This window comes from Nycticebus coucang, chromosome 17 (genome assembly GCF_027406575.1).
Source record: "Nycticebus coucang isolate mNycCou1 chromosome 17, mNycCou1.pri, whole genome shotgun sequence".
Lineage (NCBI taxonomy): Eukaryota > Metazoa > Chordata > Mammalia > Primates > Lorisidae > Nycticebus > Nycticebus coucang.
In genome coordinates, this window is record NC_069796.1 from 32,260,121 (window position 1) to 32,279,778 (window position 19,658).

The 19,658-nt window shown below is 48.9% G+C and overlaps 2 protein-coding genes across 7 annotated transcripts in view; one reads left to right on the plus strand and one right to left on the minus strand.

Annotated features, from left to right (window-relative positions):
- The window catches only part of VDAC1 (voltage dependent anion channel 1), a 36,241-nt gene extending 18,867 nt beyond the window's left edge, over window positions 1–17,374 (minus strand). Inside the window, exons 1-3 of one of the 6 annotated variants that reach the window (XM_053567467.1) lie at window positions 17,359–17,374; window positions 3,622–3,694; window positions 294–343 (exon numbers count right to left, since the gene is read on the minus strand). In XM_053567467.1, the coding sequence (XP_053423442.1) occupies window positions 294–343; window positions 3,622–3,688 (117 nt within the window). In that variant the 5' untranslated portion in view covers window positions 3,689–3,694; window positions 17,359–17,374. Of the gene's footprint in view, window positions 1–293; window positions 344–3,621; window positions 3,695–14,479; window positions 14,496–15,313; window positions 15,330–15,788; window positions 15,940–16,020; window positions 16,040–17,358 lie in introns of those variants that run through there. The other 5 variants (XM_053567466.1, XM_053567463.1, XM_053567464.1 and 2 more) reach the window with 5 other exon arrangements.
- LOC128569306 (non-histone chromosomal protein HMG-17-like) lies at window positions 4,998–5,400 on the plus strand. The gene has a single exon (XM_053567470.1). The coding sequence runs from the start codon at window positions 4,998–5,000 to the stop codon at window positions 5,268–5,270; it is 273 nt and encodes a 90-aa protein (XP_053423445.1). The 3' UTR covers window positions 5,271–5,400.
- Window positions 17,375–19,658: the final 2,284 nt, after the last annotated feature.

Below are 19,658 nucleotides of genomic sequence, written 5' to 3' on the forward strand. Positions count from 1 at the left end.
GTTCCCATTTTGTTTTTTTACTTCAAAATAAGATATGTGCAGTGTGCATAGGAATTTGTTCATAGTTTGTTTTTTTAACTATAGTCCAGCCCTCCAACAGTCTGAGGGACAGTGAATTGGCCCCCTGTTTAAAAAGTTTGAGGACGCCTGATCTAGAGGATGCAGTGAATGTGACAACCACACACTGCCACACTCAAAAACCAAGCCTTCCTTTGGCTTTGTCAGCCAGGACGTGGCAGTTACTTATTGATCTACAATAAATCCCCACGTTCAATGTGGGTTAGACAACTTACCAATCCATTCTCAGATTTTGTTTTCAAATCAAGTTTTATTAAGCCAAATCCTAAAGAAAGAAGAAGACAACTGTTAATAAAGCTAACTCGAAAACAGCACTTCTGCCTCACTTAAGACTGTTTCAAAAAAATTTTTCTTCCCAGTGCCTGTAGCTCAGTCAGCAGGGCACTGGCCACATACACCTAAGGTGGTGGGTTCGAACCCAACCCAGGCCTGCTAAGCAACAATGACAACTGCAACCAGAAAACAGCCAGGCATTGTGGTGGGTGCCTATAGTCTCAGCTACTTGGAAGGCTGAGGCAAGAGAATCACTTAAGCCCAAGAGTTGGAGTTTACTGTGAGCTGTGACGCCACAGCACTCTACCGAGGGCGACAGTGAGACTCTGTCTCAAAAAAAATTTTTTTTCTTTAAGATAGAGTCTTACTTTTTGTCACCCTTGCTAGAGTACCATAGCATCACAGCTCACAGCAACCTCAAACCCCTGGGCTCAAGTGATCCCCTTGCCTCAGCCTCCCAAGTAGCTGGGACTACAGGTGCTTATCACAATATCCAGGGTCTCGCTCTTACTCAGGCTGGTCTCAAACTCCTGAGCTCAAGCAATGCACCCAACTCAGCCTCCCAGAGTGCTGGGATTACAGGTGTGAGCCACTGTACTTGGCCTTCAAAATACTTTTGTTAAAAGGAAGCATGCGCTGACCAAGTTGCTATGAACAACAGCAGACAGAAAGGGCACAGACCCCACCTGGGCCCCACCTACGCTCCCAGCGGGCTCTCAAAGATGTCTGACAGCTGGCAGACACAGTCATGGGGCCTCGTGGGCACACGCCTGAAGACAGGCTAAATTTAGAAGCCGAGCTCCATGGCAGCAGCAGCCACCATGCTGCTCCGTGCTTAGAAGAGAAAACAAGAATGACTACTCTTCAGCAGCAATTCATGAGCCTGCCACTACTGAGTGTACAATCAAAACTGCTTCACTTCTAAGAAAAGAAATAGCTAAAAATGTTAACAAATGGAAAAACATACCATGCTCATGGCTGGGAAGAATCAACATTGTTAAAATGTCCATACTACCCAAAGCAATATATAATTTCAATGCAATCCCTATTAAAGCTCCACTGTCATACTTTAAAGATCTTGAAAAAACAATACTTCGTTTTATATGGAATCAGAAAAAACCTCGAATAGCCAAGACATTACTCAGAAATAAAAACAAAGCAGGAGGAATTACGCTACCAGACCTCAGACTATACTACAAATCGATAGTGATCAAAACAGCATGGTATTGGCACAAAAACAGAGAAGTAGATGTCTGAAACAAAATAGAGAACCAAGAGATGAATCCAGCTACTTACCGTTATTTAATCTTTGACAAGCCAATTAAAAACATTCAGTGGGGAAAAGATTCCCTATTTAACAAATGGTGCTGGGTGAACTGGCTGGAAACCTGCAGAAGACTGAAACTGGACCCACACCTTTCACCATTAACTAAGATAGACTCTCACTGGATTAAAGATTTAAACTTAAGACATGAAACTATAAAAATACTAGAGGAGAGTGCAGGGAAAACCCTTGAAGAAATCAGTCTGGGCGAGGATTTTATGAGGAGGACCCCCCCCCCCCCCCGGGCAATTGAAGCAGCTTCAAAAATACATTACTGGGACTTGATCAAACTAAAAAGCTTCTGCACAGCCAAGAACACAGTAAGTAAAGCAAGCAGACAGCCATCAGAATGGGAGAAAATATTTGCAGGTTATGTCTCTGACAAAGGTTTAATTACCAGAATCCACAGAGAACTCAAACGCATTAGCAAGAAAAGAACAAGCAGGCGGCCCCTATGGCTCAGTCAGTAAGGCGCCGGCCCCAGATACCGAGGGTGACAGGTTCAAACCCGGCCCCAGCCAAAACTGCAACCAAAAAATAGCCGGGCGCCTGTAGTCCCAGCTACTCAGGAGGCTGAGGCAAGAGAATCGCTTAAGCCCAGGAGTTGGAGGTTGCTGTGAGTTGTATGAGGCCACGGCACTCTACCGAGGGCCATAAAGTGAGACTCTGTCTCTACAAAAAAAGAAAAGAAAAGAACAAGGGATCCCATCGCAGGCTGGGCAAGGGATTTGAAGAGAAACTTCTCTGAAGAAGACAGGCACGCAGCCTTCAGACATATGAAAAAATGCTCACCATTGGGCGGCACCTGTGGCTCAAAGGAGTAGGATGCCAGCCCCATATGCCGGAGGTGGTGGGTTCAAACCCAGCCCCGGCCAAAAAGTGCAAAAAAAAAAAAAAAAAAAAAAGAAAAAATGCTCATCATCTTTAATCATCAGAGAAATGCAAATCAAAACTACTTTGAGATATCATCTAACTCCAGTGAGACTAGCCTATATCACAAAATCCCAAGACCAGAGATGTTGGCGTGGATGTGGAGAAAAGGGAACACTTCTACACTGATGGTGGGAATGCAAATTAATACATTCCTTTTGGAAAGATATATGGAGAACACTTAGAGATCTAAAAATAGATCTGCCATTCAATCCTGTAATTCCTCTACTGTAATATACCCAGAAGACCAAAAATCACATCATAACAAAGATATTTGTACCAGAATGTTTATTGCAGCCCAATTCATAATTGCTAAGTCATGGAAAAAGCCCAAGTGCCCATCGATCCACGAATGGATTAATAAATTGTGGTATATGTACACCATGGACTATTATGCAGCCCTAAAGAAAGATGGAGACTTTACCTCTTTCATGTTTACATGGATGGAGCTGGAACATATTCTTCTTAGTAAAGTATCTCAAGAATGGAAGAAAAAGTACCCAATGTACTCAGCCCTACTATGAAACTAATTTAGGGTTTTCACATGAAAGCTATAACCCAGTTACAACCTAAGAATAGGGGGAAAGGGGAAAGGGAGGGGAGGGAGAGGGGAGGTGGGTAGAGGGAAGGGGATTGCTGGGATTACACCAGCGGTGCATCTTACAAGGGTATATGTGAAACTTGGTAAATGTGGAACGTAAGTGTCTTGGCACAGTAACTGAGAGAATGCCAGGAAGGCTATGTTAACCAGTGTGATGAAAGTGTGTCAAATGGTCTGTGAAGCTAGTGATTGATGCCCCATGATCATATCAATGTACACAGCTATGATTTAATAAAAATAATGATAAAAAAAAAAAAAACTGCTTCACTAGACACAGAGAGCTTATCTTTTTTTCCTGACATGTAAGTTGTAAACAGCTGCCTGACCCACGTCTCCAAAACTGTTATGGGTAAACTCTCAAACACGACAACCCAGTGTGTGAAAGGCCCCTCCCTCCCTGCAACACAACACTCACCGTAGCCCTTGGTGAAGACATCCCTGGCAGACTTGCCAAGATCAGCATACGTGGGAGGCACAGCCATCTTCTGCTATAATAAAAGAACCACCAGAATAAATGCATTGGTAATTAGGAAAATTATTAATAGTTTTCCATCGGTAAGAATTAATAGATATAGGACAGCACCTGTGGCTCAGTGACTAGGGCACCAGCCCCAAAAACCGAGGGTAACGGGTTTGAACCCAACCCCGGCCAAACTGCAACAAAAAGTAGCAGGCGTTGTGGTGGGTGCCTATAGTCCCAGCTACTTGGGAGGCTGAGGCTGAGGCAAGAGAATCGCCTAAGCCCAAGAGCCAGAGGTTGCTGTGAGCTGTGTCGCCACAGCACTCTACCGAGGGCGACAAAGTTAAACTGTCTCTAAAAAATAAAAAATTAAAAATTAATAGATATAATTAGCAACCAGTAAAAATCATCTAGTACTATGAGTTCCAGGTAGCTTATCCTCCCAGATGTGGACTAAGAAACTTGTGCTATTTTATCCTTTTTGTGGCCAGAGCTTGAGACATCCAATACATCTTTGTTGACAGGGGATCAGCCTTACTTTAGACTTCTTTTCCTTGGCATCCCCAGCACTGAGCACAGGCCAGAACATAGTAGGAGTTGGTAAATATTTGCTGAATGAATTAACTGTTAAAGACATATTCCCATGAGCCAGCTGTTTTCCTGAATTGCAGGACTCTTGCCAATAAAACATATCTTCTTACAAAATGTCGGCTGCTAGGACATTAAATGTACTGAATAGAAATCAGAACTCTTCATGGCAATGTATTTCTTAAAAGATTCTGAATTCATTAATTCAACAAATATTTATGGAATACCTACTATGCGCCAAAGTAAGCCCAACTTTTCACAAAACTTTCACCGTCTAGGGGAACCCACTTAATAGAGTTTCATATTCCTCACAGAGAATGCAGTACCCATTAGGTAACCCCTCACATGGAAAGAAATACAGGAGCAGGGCGGCGCCTGTGGCTCAGTGAGTAGGGCGCCAGCCCCATATGCTGAGGGTGGTGGGTTCAAACCCAGCCCCGGCCAAACTGAAACAAAAAAATAGCCGGGCGTTGTGGCAGGCGCCTGTAGTCCCAGCTACTCGGGAGGCTGAGGCAAGAGAATCGCTTAAGCCCAGGAGTTGGGGGTTGCTGTGAGCCGTGTGACGCCACGGCACTCTACCCGAGGGCGGTACAGTGAGACTCTTGTCTCCACAAAAAAAAAAAAAAAAAGAAATACAGGAGCAGTGTGAGGAAGAGGAGGCGAGAACGACCCCCGGACCGACCAAAGCTCGCGCGTGGCTGCATCCCTGCGTACAGCGCCTACGTCCCGCCGCCACTGCCACCATGCCCAAGAGAAAGGCTGAAGGGGAAGCTAAAGGAGATAAAGCCAAGGCAAAGGGCGAACCACAGAGAAGATCCGCAAGGTTGTCTGCTAAACCTGCTCCTCCAAAACCAGAGCCCAAGCCTAAAAAGGCCCCTGCAAAGAAGGGAGAGAAGGCACCCAAAGGGAAAAAGGGAAAAGCTGACGCTGGCGAGGAGGGGAACAACCCTGCAGAAAACGGAGATGCCAAAACAGACCAGGCCCAGAAAGCTGCAGGTGCTGGAGATGCCAAGTGAAGTGTGTGTACACAGTAACTGTGTACTTCTGGTGACTGTACAGTTTGAAATACTATTTTTTATCAAGTTTTATAAAAATGCAGAATTTTGTTTTACTTTTTTTTTTTTTTTTTAATCTATGTTGTTAGCACACAGAACACTTCATTGTTTTTGGGGGAAGGGGCATATGTCACTAATAGAATGTCTCTAAAGCTAGATTGATATGAGGGAAAATGTTTTTCCCTCTAGTTTTGAGACTTCCTCTTGGCTCCCAAGAGGAGGGATTCCCTGATGTTGACACACAGCCACCTTGGCACAAATGCCTTGTGGTATGGAAAAACTAATTTGTTTTTATGTCCTATTCTCCCTCAGTCTTCAGCATAGTCTTAACTCCCTTAAACCCAGTCACCTCTTGTGACCTGACCCCCAATAATTGGTTACCAGTATATCAAGGAATCTGGACTTTTTCAATAATACCACTGAGATGCATCCCTCAAAAGAGCAGTGGTTCCATTTGTAGATTGTTGGATCTTCAGATAAATTCTACCATTTTCATTTCATTTCCTGAAAGTTAGGGTCGGCTTGTGAAAAGTTGTTAAACAACATGCTAAATGTGAAATGTCAACCCTCACTCTAAACTTCCCTGTTCAGAGCATCAAATGAAGACTTCATTGGGTTTTATAGTGGCTTTCTGATTTTTGGTAGAACATTGAAGAAGGGAGTTTGAAAGTTGTTGTATACTGTTAACGATCGTCTGCCCATGTCCTGCCTAAAATACCATGATTGTTTATGAAAAGTATCTTTAATAAAGCTGGATACAGTTTGGCTTGGAAAAAAAAAAAAGAAAAAAGAAATACAAACACATCCTCCAAAAAAATTAATTTAAACATTTATTGAGCCACTGAGCTCCAGTGTGACTTCTATCAAAGTACTACTTGGGATTGTTGCTATTACTAAGTCAGACAACAAACATTTACTAAGGACCTCAGTGTTCAGGGAAGAATAAGTCAAATAGTATTTGCCCCAAGGACCACACTACATCCCTGATAAGCTTTGTTTTGACCTATTGTGCACGCTGTGTACACAAAATTCCAAAAATCATTGGTCTCAATGAATCAGAAGAACAGTCCTACTCACTTTTAAAATGCAGTATACCTAAATTATCAAAATGAATCTGCACACATCCCATCTGAGGTTACAGGTATGTGCACTCACACAAATAAACACGTTCCTGGTAGGTGGCAGGGAGCCTACTATAAAGTAGTTCCTGTGATCGATCCCAGGGGAACAACATCACAATTGACTTGTATTCCTGACCAAGGCTTTAATTTAAAGTGAAATTAAACTTCAAACAGTCCCCAGAATCACTGAGTACATTGTAAAATAAATAGCTATAAATTTTAGATGTTGAAATTGTGGTTCAGGTCCTATTTTACTTTTTCCAGGTACTTGGTTAGTTCTGTCCCAGCTCGCTTTTGTATCGGAGCAGAGAAGAGCAGTGAGCTGTGAGCTGTTTACTCTGTCCTATTTTTGTCACTGCTGTTGATATTTCTTGTACATGATCAGGATGGAACCATGAGCAGCCCACATTAGGGTCAGAGCAGAGGGAAGGGGGGAAATCCAATTTAGGCTGCCCCCACTTAGCTCTTTCAAGTCTAGGGACTCCCCTTTCCTTATTCCTTCTTCCCAAACTAACCCTGTAGGCATATCCACTCCAGGACACCAGGAAACCAGACACCAGGTCCCCAAGATATACCCCCTGCCTAATGGCACATGTCTCAGCCACAGATGGGCCTGGCCCCTTCCTAGGAGAAACCAACATAAAACAACTTGGGATTGAAAGTTGAGGCAATACAGCCCCAAGCAGATTTGCAGAATATATTAGCAAAAGGCCCAGAACATTCTCCACCCCTGCCAAGGTCCATCAGTGGACCGAGAACCTCTCTCCCATGCTGCCCCATTCCTGGCCTGGTGGGGAAGCAGCCTAATGGCAATATCTGTGAGTCAGCTAAGACCCCAGTCCCCTGGCCTCAGGGAGAAGGCTCCAGGATCTGCCTCCCAGACACAACAGCCTTCACATCTGGACTGGACCCTCCCTCTGGGGAAAGGCAGAGCACTCACCATTAAATGTTCCCCAAATGCCAGCTCTCAGAGCTAATCCCCCAAACCCAACAAGCAAAGCCACCTGTCAAAAAACACTCCACCCAAAGCAAACATCAGCCTGAAATACAAGGCCCCTAAGGAGATTACGATCCAAGGACAAGGGGGTTGGACAGCTGAGCTCAGATAAGGCCAGGTTCTTGTGGGGCTACAGGTGCCCTTCTTTGAAGTCCCACAACACTTTACTTATTTGGTACCAACCACTTGTAAGTGAACTTGCCAGTTAACTAAAACACATCCTTAAGTGTCAACACTTGATTTAAGCCATCCTGGATGCTGGCTTCCTCATTTTGTATGCCACACTCTCTTCCCATCTCTTTTGAACATAGACAAGACAGTCTATGTTCAAGACAGTATAGTCTCCCCTGTTCTGGGGGCTCAGGTAAGCATCATCCCCAGTGTGGGACCTGGCAGAGAGGATGCACAGAACCACTGGCTGGCCAGAGTCAAGTCCACGCCTGAGCCTGAGATAGCACCATCGAAGACAGCAATGGATGCCTCTCTCCTTCACTACAGGCCCCCACCACCTGCTGTGAGGCTGCACTTTTTCCCTGGAGTATATGGAGTACAGTTGTAATCAATGATGTGCATTAGTCTTCTCAGGCCAGGACTGGAGGAGAGAGAATTTGGCATCCTGTTTTCTCACTTAATACCCCGCCTGGGTGCTGACTTGAAGGGTGAACCCTGACCCTGGCCCTGGCCCCTCCCAGCCCCTCCTTCTGCCTGGATCTGTTCCAAATCATTCCCCATACAGTTAGTCACCAACACACAGCTGTCTCTGCAGCACCCCTGTGCGTTCAAAGCCCAACCTCCAGAGGCTGACTGTGAAGCAGGGCAGTGTGGCACAGGAAAGGCAGCCCTGGACACACAGAAATCAGAGGGCATCCTGGCGGGAGACAGGACCACAGGTCTCTCTGCCTGGCTTCAGGACAGAGCCTGGGGCTTCATTTCCATTGTGAGTGGGAAACAGGGGGACAGCGGGGCCAGGCTGAGCAGACCTGCCTGCAGTTACTGATGACTTTGAGAAGGCCCAGCAAATCACATCAGGAGACAGGAGTCTCTGGTTCCCCTCCACAGCCTGCCAGGCTACCTACCCAACCTTTCCCTGGCTGACCTTGAACAAATTATGCAAGCTCCGCTCCAGCTGAGGAATGAAAATCCTGCCCATACTGGAAGCTCAAAGGGGAAGGATAGTGTATCTATCACCCAGTATAGCCTGCATGTCACTTACGTAACCTCTGTCGTGGGGGTACAGGACCGATTGCCTTGTCTCATCAGCTGCATGGCAGCAACAGCTGCTCTGCTCACAGTGCCCTCACCCCATCCCCGCCACACCTACCCCTAAATCATATCCTTAAACTAAAAACATCCCAGAGCCTGTCATGTATAAATTTATCCAAAAACATGGAAAAAGCTATGTTTACAAAGGTGCTAAGGCCTGACACATAGTAGACATCCAATATAAATGTCTGTTTGATGAGCAAATGAGCCATGAGAAAATTATTATCATAAAAGGGGCGGGAGAATGGAAACTTAGTGTCTAATAATAGGGACTAACTACATTACAATGTAACCAGAAAGCTGGAATACCCTCTGCAGGGTGACTGCAGCACCACCCAGGTCCCACTAGCACCCCCTGCTTCAGCTCAAGAGTGCCTTCAAGGGCCAGGCATAGCACTCTGGGAAGCCCCGGCAGGTGGACTGCCTGAGCTTAGAAGTTCGAGACCAGCTTGAGCAAGAGCAAAACCTTCAATCCCCCTAAACCACCACCCCCACCACCACCGTCTCTACCAAATAAAAAATAGAAAAACTATCCTCTTGCCCAGCACCTACAGTCTCAGCTCCTCAGGAGGCTGAGGCAAGAGGATCACTTGAGCCCAGGAGATTGAGGTTGCTGTGAGCTATGATGCCACAGCACTCTACCTAGGGCAACAAAGTGAGACACTGTCTAAAAAAAAAAAGGGCCTTCAGATATAAGCTCCTGACCTCCAAACCAAGCATGGACTTTTTTTAAGGCCCACAGGGAGCCACTGCAGAGTGACTGACATCTGTGTTTAGGAAGCTCACTTAACCAGCAAATTGGCAAAAATGTAAATGACAATATGCATTGTCAATATTCATTGTAGGTGAGGGTGTGGAAAATATCCACTCCCGTGCACACCAAGTGGAAGTACCACAGGTACACTCTTTTTGAAGTATTAACTCAAGCAGCAAATTCCACTCCTCAGAAGCCACCCCATAGTAGTCCCACAAGGCACCCAAGGATGTACACACAAGGATGATCACTGCAGCACCCTTTGTGAAGCATCTGTAAAACAAACCCCAGAAGCAACCTAAATGTCCATCAATAAGGAAATGAGTGAACAAAAATTAAGGTGCCATACTTGCAAACTACAGAACACCACTTGTAGTCAAAAACAACAAGGCAGCAGAGAAAGCTATGACATTATTAACTGAAGAAAAAAGCAAGTCACAAAAAATTTGTAATTCCACATAATCAGAGGAAAACTTTTCTATGTTCATGAATTTGTCAATATATGGAAGAGCATGTGGAAGGACCCGAGCCAATCTGCAGATTGGGGCTGCCTTCAAGATGCTTCTGGAGAGGGAAGGAAGTTTTGGAGGAAGGAGTAGAATCCAAGTAAGATTTTCATTTCTTATTCTGCTTCATTATTTAAGTTTGGGTATATTGATAATTTTTTCAAGGACAGAAAATTTTAAAAGCCAACAACTATGCCTGAAATTGAGCCTTGTTATGTCAACAAGTCACATTCCAACAGGCTGTTGCAGTAGAGATGCCAGAAGGAAAAACTACCTAGATAGAGAGGAGTGTCTATGCTGGTTCCAACAACAGATTCAAACTACACTGGGATGGCAGGGCTGTTAGGCAAGGCCTGTGGGGGAATATTCCTCTCCCAGCCGACCACTGCCACCTTGTCCAGCAGGCAGGAGCAGGGCAGAGCTCCCTAACTTCAGTGTGCATGAGAACTGCCTGGGGCACTTGTCCCCAGAGGAAGTAGCATTCCTCCTGCTCTTCCTCCAGGCCTTTCACTGCCTACCAGGCAGGGGTTGTCCCTAGGTGCCACTGAGAAGAATGGGCTCAGTCCCTTCACCAAGCACCCACAACAACTTCCACCTTGAAATATGCTCTCTTCTCTGCAGAGGGTCCCTCAAAAAGAACCAACAGGGGAGCCTTCGCACCCCAAAGAGCCAACAACCACTGCAACGGTTGGTACAGGCAGCAAGGTGGCTGTGGATCCCCAAGGCTCAGCCAGTAACACCTGGGAGAAGTCTCTTGAACACAGAAACACCCAAGTGGGTTGAGATACCACCTTCAAAGACAAGGGTATGGCAGAGCCAGGACCTGAAGACCAGAAGACAACCTGTCACAGCCTTTTCCAGGTGCTCAGGCATCAGGGCACAGTGATTACTGGAGGGCTATCTACCTGGCAGAGGTCCTAGTTCTGGCTCTAGCCCTTACTGGCTATGTGACCTTGAGCAAGCCCCTTATACTTTTAGGGTCTCATTTTGCTCATGTATAAAATGAGACTAACAAGAGTGTCTTCCTGGCTCGGCGCCCGTAGCACAGTGGTACAGCACCAGCCACATACGCCAAGGGTGGTGGTTCAAACCTAGCCCGGAACAGCTAAATAACAATCACAACTTCAATAAAAAATAACCAGGTGTTGTGGCAGGCTGCACCTGTAGTCCCAGCTACTTGGGAGGCTGAGGCAAGAGAATCGCTTAAGCCCAGGAGTTTGAGGTTGCTGTGAGCTGTGACACCACAGCATTCTACTGAGGGCGACATAGTGAGACTCTGTCTCAAAAAAAAAGACAAAGAAAGAAAAATGACACTGGTTAAAAAAATAAATAAATGACACTGGTAAGATCCACTTTCCATTCCACTCTGTGAACTATTATGGACAGCCACCTGCAGAGATTAGTAGCTCAGAGAAGAGTGGGGTTGGAGTACTTTTCCCCTAGGCCCCCTCCCTACTAGGCCCATAGACAGTGACTACTTTCCTCTACCCAAGGCAATAGCTCCTGCCAGAGGCCCCCTCCCTAATAGGCCTCAGTATGTTAACAGACCCAGGCTCCCACCTGATGGATACCCTACAGCCTCCTCACATCTTTGCAAATCCCTTCATTAAACTCTCTTGGATTGCCACATGTAAGTAAGCACTGGATTCCTGAAAAGATCCTGACCAATACAACAACCACAATCCATCACCATCATCGTCATCATCCCAGGATTTCCCTCAGGAAAAGAGAACTACAGACAAGGCTTTGGCTCTACTCCTCCTTCAACACCATTCCAGGTGGTCTGCCAAGGCAAAACTGGACCAGACTATAGAAGGGCATCCCACCAGCCAGGCATTAGACCAAAAGCACCTCCCCCTAACCCTGGGGACAAGGAAAAGCATCTTCCCCAGAAGGAGGCAAGCCTAGCTCTAAAAGACAACTAGGAGAGGGGGTGAGGGAGCCTCCCACACATACACCCACAGCCCAGCACTTTCTCTTTCTTGACAGGAAGCAGCAGCCCAAGAAACAGTCCTTGGTTCAGTCTCCATGATGCTGGCAAAGCCAATGGCCCTGTGCTGCGGTGGCAGGTCTGGACTCCAAATACAGCTGCCCTCCCCTCTCCCCCTTCCACAACAGTCTCACAGGGAACAGTCAAGCTTTCCAGGGTCGCTTCTATTTTAGAACACCCTGGACGCTGGACCACAACCAGCACACCCTTCCAGGAGGCTCAGGACCATGTAACTGATGAGGGGCAGCCTGCCCACCCACCCACCAAGGGGAGATGGCCTGGGCTGGCAGCCAGCATGCCAGAGACTCGGTCCCAAGTACACCGGGGCTCCTGCAGACCCCAGGCACCTGATGTTCCCCAACCTGGCTGCCTGGCTTGGCCCTGTGGGGTTAACATAGTCTTGGGCAGGTAGCCTTGGAAGCCAAGCAGACTCGAGTGCCAATCCTACCCTTGGACAAGTCACAACCTCTCTGTACCTCATTTTTCTTCAGCTCTAATAATGGGAAAGAGCACCCAGAAGGGCATAACTGTGAGTACTGAATTAGTTCATTCATACAAAACACTTAGTACAGTGGCTGCTACAAGGTAAGCATAGAACAAACACAGCTAGTATTTTATTACAGGTTTTCATTCTGTATATTTCTTATTATAATAATGGTTGATAAGCATGTTGCCAAAAGGTCACCCTGAATCACAGGGTCCAGAGTCCACCCCGCCCCCATACATAATGAGGTATTGCTTAGCTGAATATTGTCCAGCCAGGTCCTGAACGAACATCTCCAACCTCATCCCAGGGAAAACTGACCCTTCTAATAGAAAATCAGCACCACTGTTCTTGCAACGATCAGGGGTGACTCCACTAACCATTGTCCACTGACAGCTGGCCTACACGCAGCCATGCACAAGCGCACTCTGATCGGTGTGAAAGAACGCTCTCTCCCACCTGATCAGCAATTTCTGCTTTTCACAGGCATACACATCTATTAGCTCTGTGCTCTTGGAGTTGCCAGTGCAGCATGAGAGCACCAGCAGTGCAACTAGCCAGGCCAGAACTTGAACTCCAATCCACTCCTGCCAGGTTGCTACCTCACCTCACCTCTCCTCCAGAGTAGTGGTAGACTCAGTGCCACAGTACATACTTCAAACCACAGGAGGGTCCTGAACAAGTCCTCAACAGACAATGACTGTGACGATGACAACTGCACTTATATAATAGAGAAACTGAGGCACAACAAAGCAATTTGACCGATACTAGATAAACCTACAGTTTCTGTCAGGCCTTCATTGTGGACCCAACCACAGTTCTGGATAAAGAGCTTAGAATCCCACTTGTCCTGACCTCTCTGTAAGGAGTAAAATGGCCAAATGTGCCCAGGCCTAGCTGAGGATCCCACTGGTCACATCTTCTCAGTGGCTACCCCCAGGCCTCGGCTGGCCTTTGGTCACACCTGTACCTCTACCACCAAAAACACGATACCATCATGGGCAAAGGCTTCAATGTATCAGGAGCATCTTACTGGCAAAGGTGGAAGGTGAGTGCCCTTCATCACCACCTGCTTTGAGTTAATCTAGTGTTCAGCAAGGCCAGAGGCCCACAGATACCTCTCACTGTATGGTCCACCTGAGCCCCAGCCTTCTGTGCTACAAATAAGCTGTACCCATAGCCCCATTCTAGAATAGCAGAAATAAAACTAAATAATCAACTGTGTGCTATCTCTACTTCCTGAGGCAAGCACCTTATTTAGGACAACTCCAGCACTAGCCATGGACCCACCCACCAACAGAGAAAGATGGGCACAGGCCCAATGCCTTCTATAGAATCCTATTCACCCAAGTCAACCTCCCTCCAAGCCCAGAAACACCAGTTCAACAAGTTCCCCATGGAACTTGGGAAGCCACAGAATAGAGATAATGTATTAAAGCAGGTATTTCAAATTAGAAAACAGCTTTTGCCTCTCACTGCTCTAGGGCTATATATACTGTTGTTTTTTTTTGTTTGTTTGTTTGGTTTTTTTTTTGGCTTTTGGCGGGGGCTAGGTTTGAACCCGCCACCTCCAGCATATGGGACCAGCGCCCTACTCCTTGAGCCACAGGTGCCGCCCTATATACTGTTATAGTTCTTTAAATATTTGTGACTCTGCTAGACAATGCTATTTTCTGGAAGTGAGATGTCTGTGACCCTCTAAACAACGTCCAAGATTGAGGGACTAGGGTCTGGGCTTGCAGGCCCTATATGTGCCCATTCAATAATTCCACAAATATCTAATGATCACCTACTACGTGTGCCACCTACTAACCCTGTCAATAAGGGTAGACACAAAGACTGCATTTGCCCCCAGAGAGCCTTCTCAAGCACCTAATGTGTGTCAGGCAGCACCATCCCAGGCACAGAAGACAGAGCTGCACAGGGCATAAGCCTGACCCCCTAGGAGGCAGTCCAGAGCTGAGGTGGAGAGATTGACAGCTGGCCCTGAGTAGTCTGCCCTGGCCTTGCCAACAACATAACATTAGGAGGGGAAAAAGAAGCTCTTCACTTTACCTCCTCTGGAGACAGGTGGCTGGTCAAGGGGAGAGGGTTCTCAGGTAGAACAAGCCTAGGCTAGGCCCAGATCCGACCCCGCATCCAAGGTCTGCGTGTGCAAACTGCTCTGGCCTGACCTTGTCAATTCTGTAAACTTATGGATTTTTCATGAATCATCTTCAAAGTTACTCAATACCCGGTATTCAAATGCTTGTTAATAATAGGGCAACAATAATGTTTAAAATAATAGGAGCTACATTTACTGAACCCTTTCCAGAATACCACGTGGAGCAAAATGGTTTACAGGGGATGCACTCTTATCTTCCAAAAAAAGCCCTAAGGGTAAGTGTCAGAGTTTCTACCTAGGCCTTCTCCATACCAGCACTGTTGTTATGCCTTCCTGTTAATCAGTTCATTTTAATTCTTCCCAAACCCAACAAAGGAGAGGTGTAATTGTTCCCATTCTGCAGATGACAAAGCTGAGATCTGGTATCCCTCTTGCTGTGTGACCTTGGACAAATCACTAGCACTTCGGGCCTCAAATCCATCGAGGGGCTCCAAACCAGTTCCCTGAATACACTGCCGCATCAGGTGAATGAATGAGCGACTGAACAAAAAATGCCTCCTAAGGCCAAGGAGGCCATATCGTTCCCCTAAGGGCCTCCTTTCCCCGAGGTTAACCTCCGGCCCAGGCCCAAGCCCAAGCCCGGCCCCCGCGGCCTATGTCCACTTTGGGACACCCGTTCCGCCTGAGAAGGCGCCCGCACGCGCGAGTGGTGCTGGGCATCGACTTCTCCAGGCATGGGCCGGCCAGGGCGTGTGGGGCCGGGGACACGAGGCCACGGTCTTCACCTGAGCTCATCGCCGCGACAGCAGCATGGCCCGCACAGGCCTGCGGGTCTAGCACCGCTTGGCCAGCGTGGGCGGCGGACGGGTTCCTGCCGGACAAGCGCTGATGGGATCAAGGGCCAGAGGGCGCCGCCGGGGAAGGTCACCTAGATCGGCAGCCGGCCGGGCCTCCACGCGGCGGCCAGTGCCCTTCCGCCCGCAAGTCCGGATGGCCTCTCGCCGCTCAGCCGCAGGCGGCTCTAGACCCTAGGGCCCCCGCTCCTGCGTCCTCCGCTCCGCAGACGCCCGCACGGCCTTCTCCGCCCGCAGCTCAGCAGCCAGGCCCGCGCCGGCTGCTCCTGCTCCGTCCCCGGAGCCCTGCTCCAGGGCCCCCAGCCCTCGCCGCTGCTCCCCCCGCATTCCTCCCTCTAAACTCCCCGAGGGCCCGGCCGGCGGCCCGGAGCGCGGACGGAGCTCGGGCCCTGTTCCCTGCACCTACCTGAGAGGCGGTGGCAGCGATCTCGGCGGCGGCTACGGCGGGGGTTGCAGCGCGAAGGAACCGAGAGGGGAGACCGGCGGGGCCAAGGGCGGGGCGGGGCGGAGCGGACGGCGGCGGCGCGGACCCGCCCCCCCTGCGCGCTCAGCCGGGTGAGCTCCGCCCCTAGGCACCGCCCGGGACAGCGCCCAGGCCCGGGCCGGGTCCCCATCCAGCCCGCCAGCCATGCTCTTACCCGCTCGGCCCCTCAGCGCCCGCGGCGGACGCGTGAGCCTGCTGCAGGCATGTGCTGGTGCGCGTAAGGGTCTGCGTGCGCCTGGCACGGGGCGACGGGGAGGCGTAGGGCTGACGTGTGCACTGTGTGTGCGTGCGCAGGGACACGCGGGTCCTTGCTGGAAACCTCCGAGCTGGTGGAAGCTTTCTGGAAGGGGGAGGTAGCCTTCCGTTTTAGCTGAACCGTGACCTAGAGGTCCTGGCGCTTATAGAAGGCGCGTGGGGCTCCGGAGCCTTCTCTGCCTCGGTGCTCCGGAGGCACACACACACACACACCTCCCCTTGGAACTGATGTGGCAGGTGGCGCTGTAAGCAGGCCTAACCTGGGTGGACGAGGTGGCCTCCGAGTTCCCGCATGAAAACTCGCCCCGGCCTCGAACCCCAGAGGGCAGTCCCAGCCCCAGCGCGGGCGCCGGGACGGCGCAAATAAACAGAAGCTGCAGTGAGTGGGCGCGGTGCCCTGGACACAATGTTTTCATCGCCTCCTATCAAGGCTGGAAAAATCTTGGGAGAAAACACCTGTGCGCTGAGTTTGCAGACAATTTTTCATTGTCTGCAAAGCTGCTAGTAGTCATTTAGAGAGCATTTTGAGACGTTAGCAAAAAGGAAATTTGGTTTTGTGAGACACCTATTGGGTCTCACGGCGCCAGGAAGTCAGGCCGGTTCGAGCTGGCCAGCCAGGGCCTGCTTTCCTTTGGGCTTGGTTGATAATATGTGGAGTGAACCGTCAACTTCTCCCCATTAAGCCTAAAGCCTAACGGGTGATCTCGTTCACCACTGGGTGTCCCAGCGTCCCGTAAGGCCCAGAGGAGGCAGGCTTCGAGACACAAGGGATATGGAGATAGATGAAGATTCTGCACACTCTTAGCCTTTGACCAACAAACATCCTCAAAGTCTGGAAGCACCTAAGACCCCGTGGAGGAGGGGCCGGGCTACAGAATCAGGGCACTGGCTCACAGCCATCTGTGACATAAGCTAAAGCAGTAGGCAACTGGGGCGTTGTAGGAGGAGGCAATCGGGACAGGCTGCTGGAAGGAGGCGGCAGATTAAATGGGAAAGTGCCGACTCGAGTTAGAAATGATGTTTCATGGGGTGGGGTGTTAAAGTGAAAAGGGAGCTGATAGGGGCAAGGTGGGGACCGGGCGCTCTGTGTGGGGTGGAGCACTCAGATCTGACTGAGAAGAGCCCCCTTTAAGATCCTAGGAAATGGAAGACAGATATTATGACCCTCCCAGGCTCAAGGGTTGCCCCTTTCTGACGGAGGACGGACTATGGGCTTCCCGACCTGGCCATCTCTTACCTGCACACAAAAGCCCAGCCAACTCCCAGAGACTGGTGAGCGGGGAATGGAGGCGGAGACTTCAGGGAGGCTGGAAGGGAGGTGATAGACGGGGCTCCAGGAACCTCAAGTAGTAGCCATGCCCTGGGCTAGTGTGGGCCAACAGCAAGGCCAGGGGAAAATGCAAGGGCAAATCCACTCAAGCATCAACCTCCCAACTCTCCTTTCAAGAACCTCAGCCTGGTGAGAGTCCTCCATGTCCTCCCTACCCCCCCTCCGCTGGCCAACTCCCCTAGGTGTCAGTTTCAGATTAATAACCGAGTGCCCTCTGAGCCACTTACTGGCTGTGACTCTGAGCAAGAAATCTCTGGCCTCTCAGCCTCGGCTTCAGGCTGTTGGTGTACATTTAAAAGAGTAAGCCCTCGGCTCAGTGCCTGTAGTTCAGCAGCTACGTCTCCAGCCACATACACCGGAGCTGGTGGGTTAGAATCCAGCCGGGGCCTGCCAAACAACAGTACAACAATGACAACTACAACCAAAAAGTAGCCGTACGTTGTGGTGGGCACCTGTCGTCCCAGCTGCCTAGGAGGCTGAGGTAAGAGAATCGCTTAAGCCCAAGAGTTTGAGGTTGTTGTGAGCTGTGATGCTACAGCACTCTACCGAGGGCGACATAGTGAGACTCTTTCCAAAAATAAATAAAATAAATAAACAGTGAAGAAAATCAGCTGAGACTGGCGGAGGACTTGCAAGCCCTTGGGTTGGGATCTCATCCTAGGTTAACTTCGCCCGGCCCTGCCACAGCTCCGAGGGACAGGGAAGGGAGGGCAGCTTCCCCCCATCCCCCGCCCCCGGGCGGCCCTTAGCCCCGCCCCAGCTTGGTCCCCACGCTGATTGAGCTGGGGCCGGGCACCTGACACCAGCCAGGCCAATCAGATCCTCTCTTGCAAATTTGACCTAAGAAACGAGTCCTAGTGAGGAGAGCTTCCAAGTCCCTCAGGTATTCCCGGGTCTCGCCTCCCTGTTGTCCTTGAGAAGCTAAGGAGGTCATTGCACAGAGCAGAAGATAGAGCAGTCCTGCGGATGGTGGCTGTGGGCCCGTTTCCTAGGCAGCTCTTGTCCCTCCTGCGCTTGGGTTTGTTTCTCCGTGCCACTTCAGTGACCCTGCTTGAGCTTGACCCAGCAGGAGTGATCCACTGAGAAGGACCCTCAAGTCTTGGTGGGTGGGAGAAGGGGTTTTGTGGGAAAAGGACAATCTTAATTGAAGTTTTGGTTTGGTTGGGGGTGTTGGTTTTTGTTTTTGTTGGGAGGGGGGCGGTTTGCAGGAATAACTATTCCTGCCCTCCTCTCAGACCACAATCTTTGATGACACTGTCTCCATCCCTGACTCCAGGACTGTACTTAGGGTGGCCATGTGGCCCAGCCTGACCAACTACACTGTACTCCCCACTATCAGGATGGATCAGTAAGACTGGGTGAGATTTCCTGGGGCTGTTGAAATGAAGACTGTCCATAAAGATGAAGTCAGCCCAGAGAGAGGACCAGAGATCAGCTCCTGGAGACATGCTCCTGGATGTGGACGTTTCTGAGACTACCCCCTGTGCTTGCCAGCTCTCTGTTCCCTTTTGTCTAGTCCCTTTTGGATTGGGTTTTCTTTTACATCCTAACTCAGTTTCCCTCCTCTCTTCAAGCAGGACAATGTGAAACATCCAGGATAGATAAGTTTTTTCTTCTATTTTTAATATTGGAATAGGTTACCAATATAAGATGATTTCATTTTAGGGAAATTTTTCCTTACATCTAACTTACAGCCATAAGGTTTGTACCGTAGATACTTAATCAAGATGGAAATTATCCAATCACCTTCCTAAGAACATAGGCTAAAACACTTCCCACCCTTCTCTTTCCAGGCCCAGATATCCCTGGACTTCAATGTGATTTTTTAGTATTCTTTATGCCAGTACCAGAGTTGAAGATGAAGTCCAGGAAGGTAGAAATGGTAGTAATTTATAAATTAATTTTTTTGAGACAGGATCTCACTCAGTCACCCACCCTAGAGTGCAGTAGTGTCATCACCTACTGCAACCTCAAATTTATGGGCTCGAGCAATCTTTCTGCCTCAGCCTCCCAAGCAGCTGGGACTGCAGGCACATACCACCATACCCAGCAATAACTTTATCATTAAATAAAAAAGAACTTTTTTTTTTTTTGCAGTTTTTGGCTGGGGCTGGGTTTGAACCCACCACCTCCAGCATATGGGGCCAGTGCCCTACTCCTTTGAGCCACAGGCGCCACCCATAAAAAAGAACTTTCTTATTTTAAAA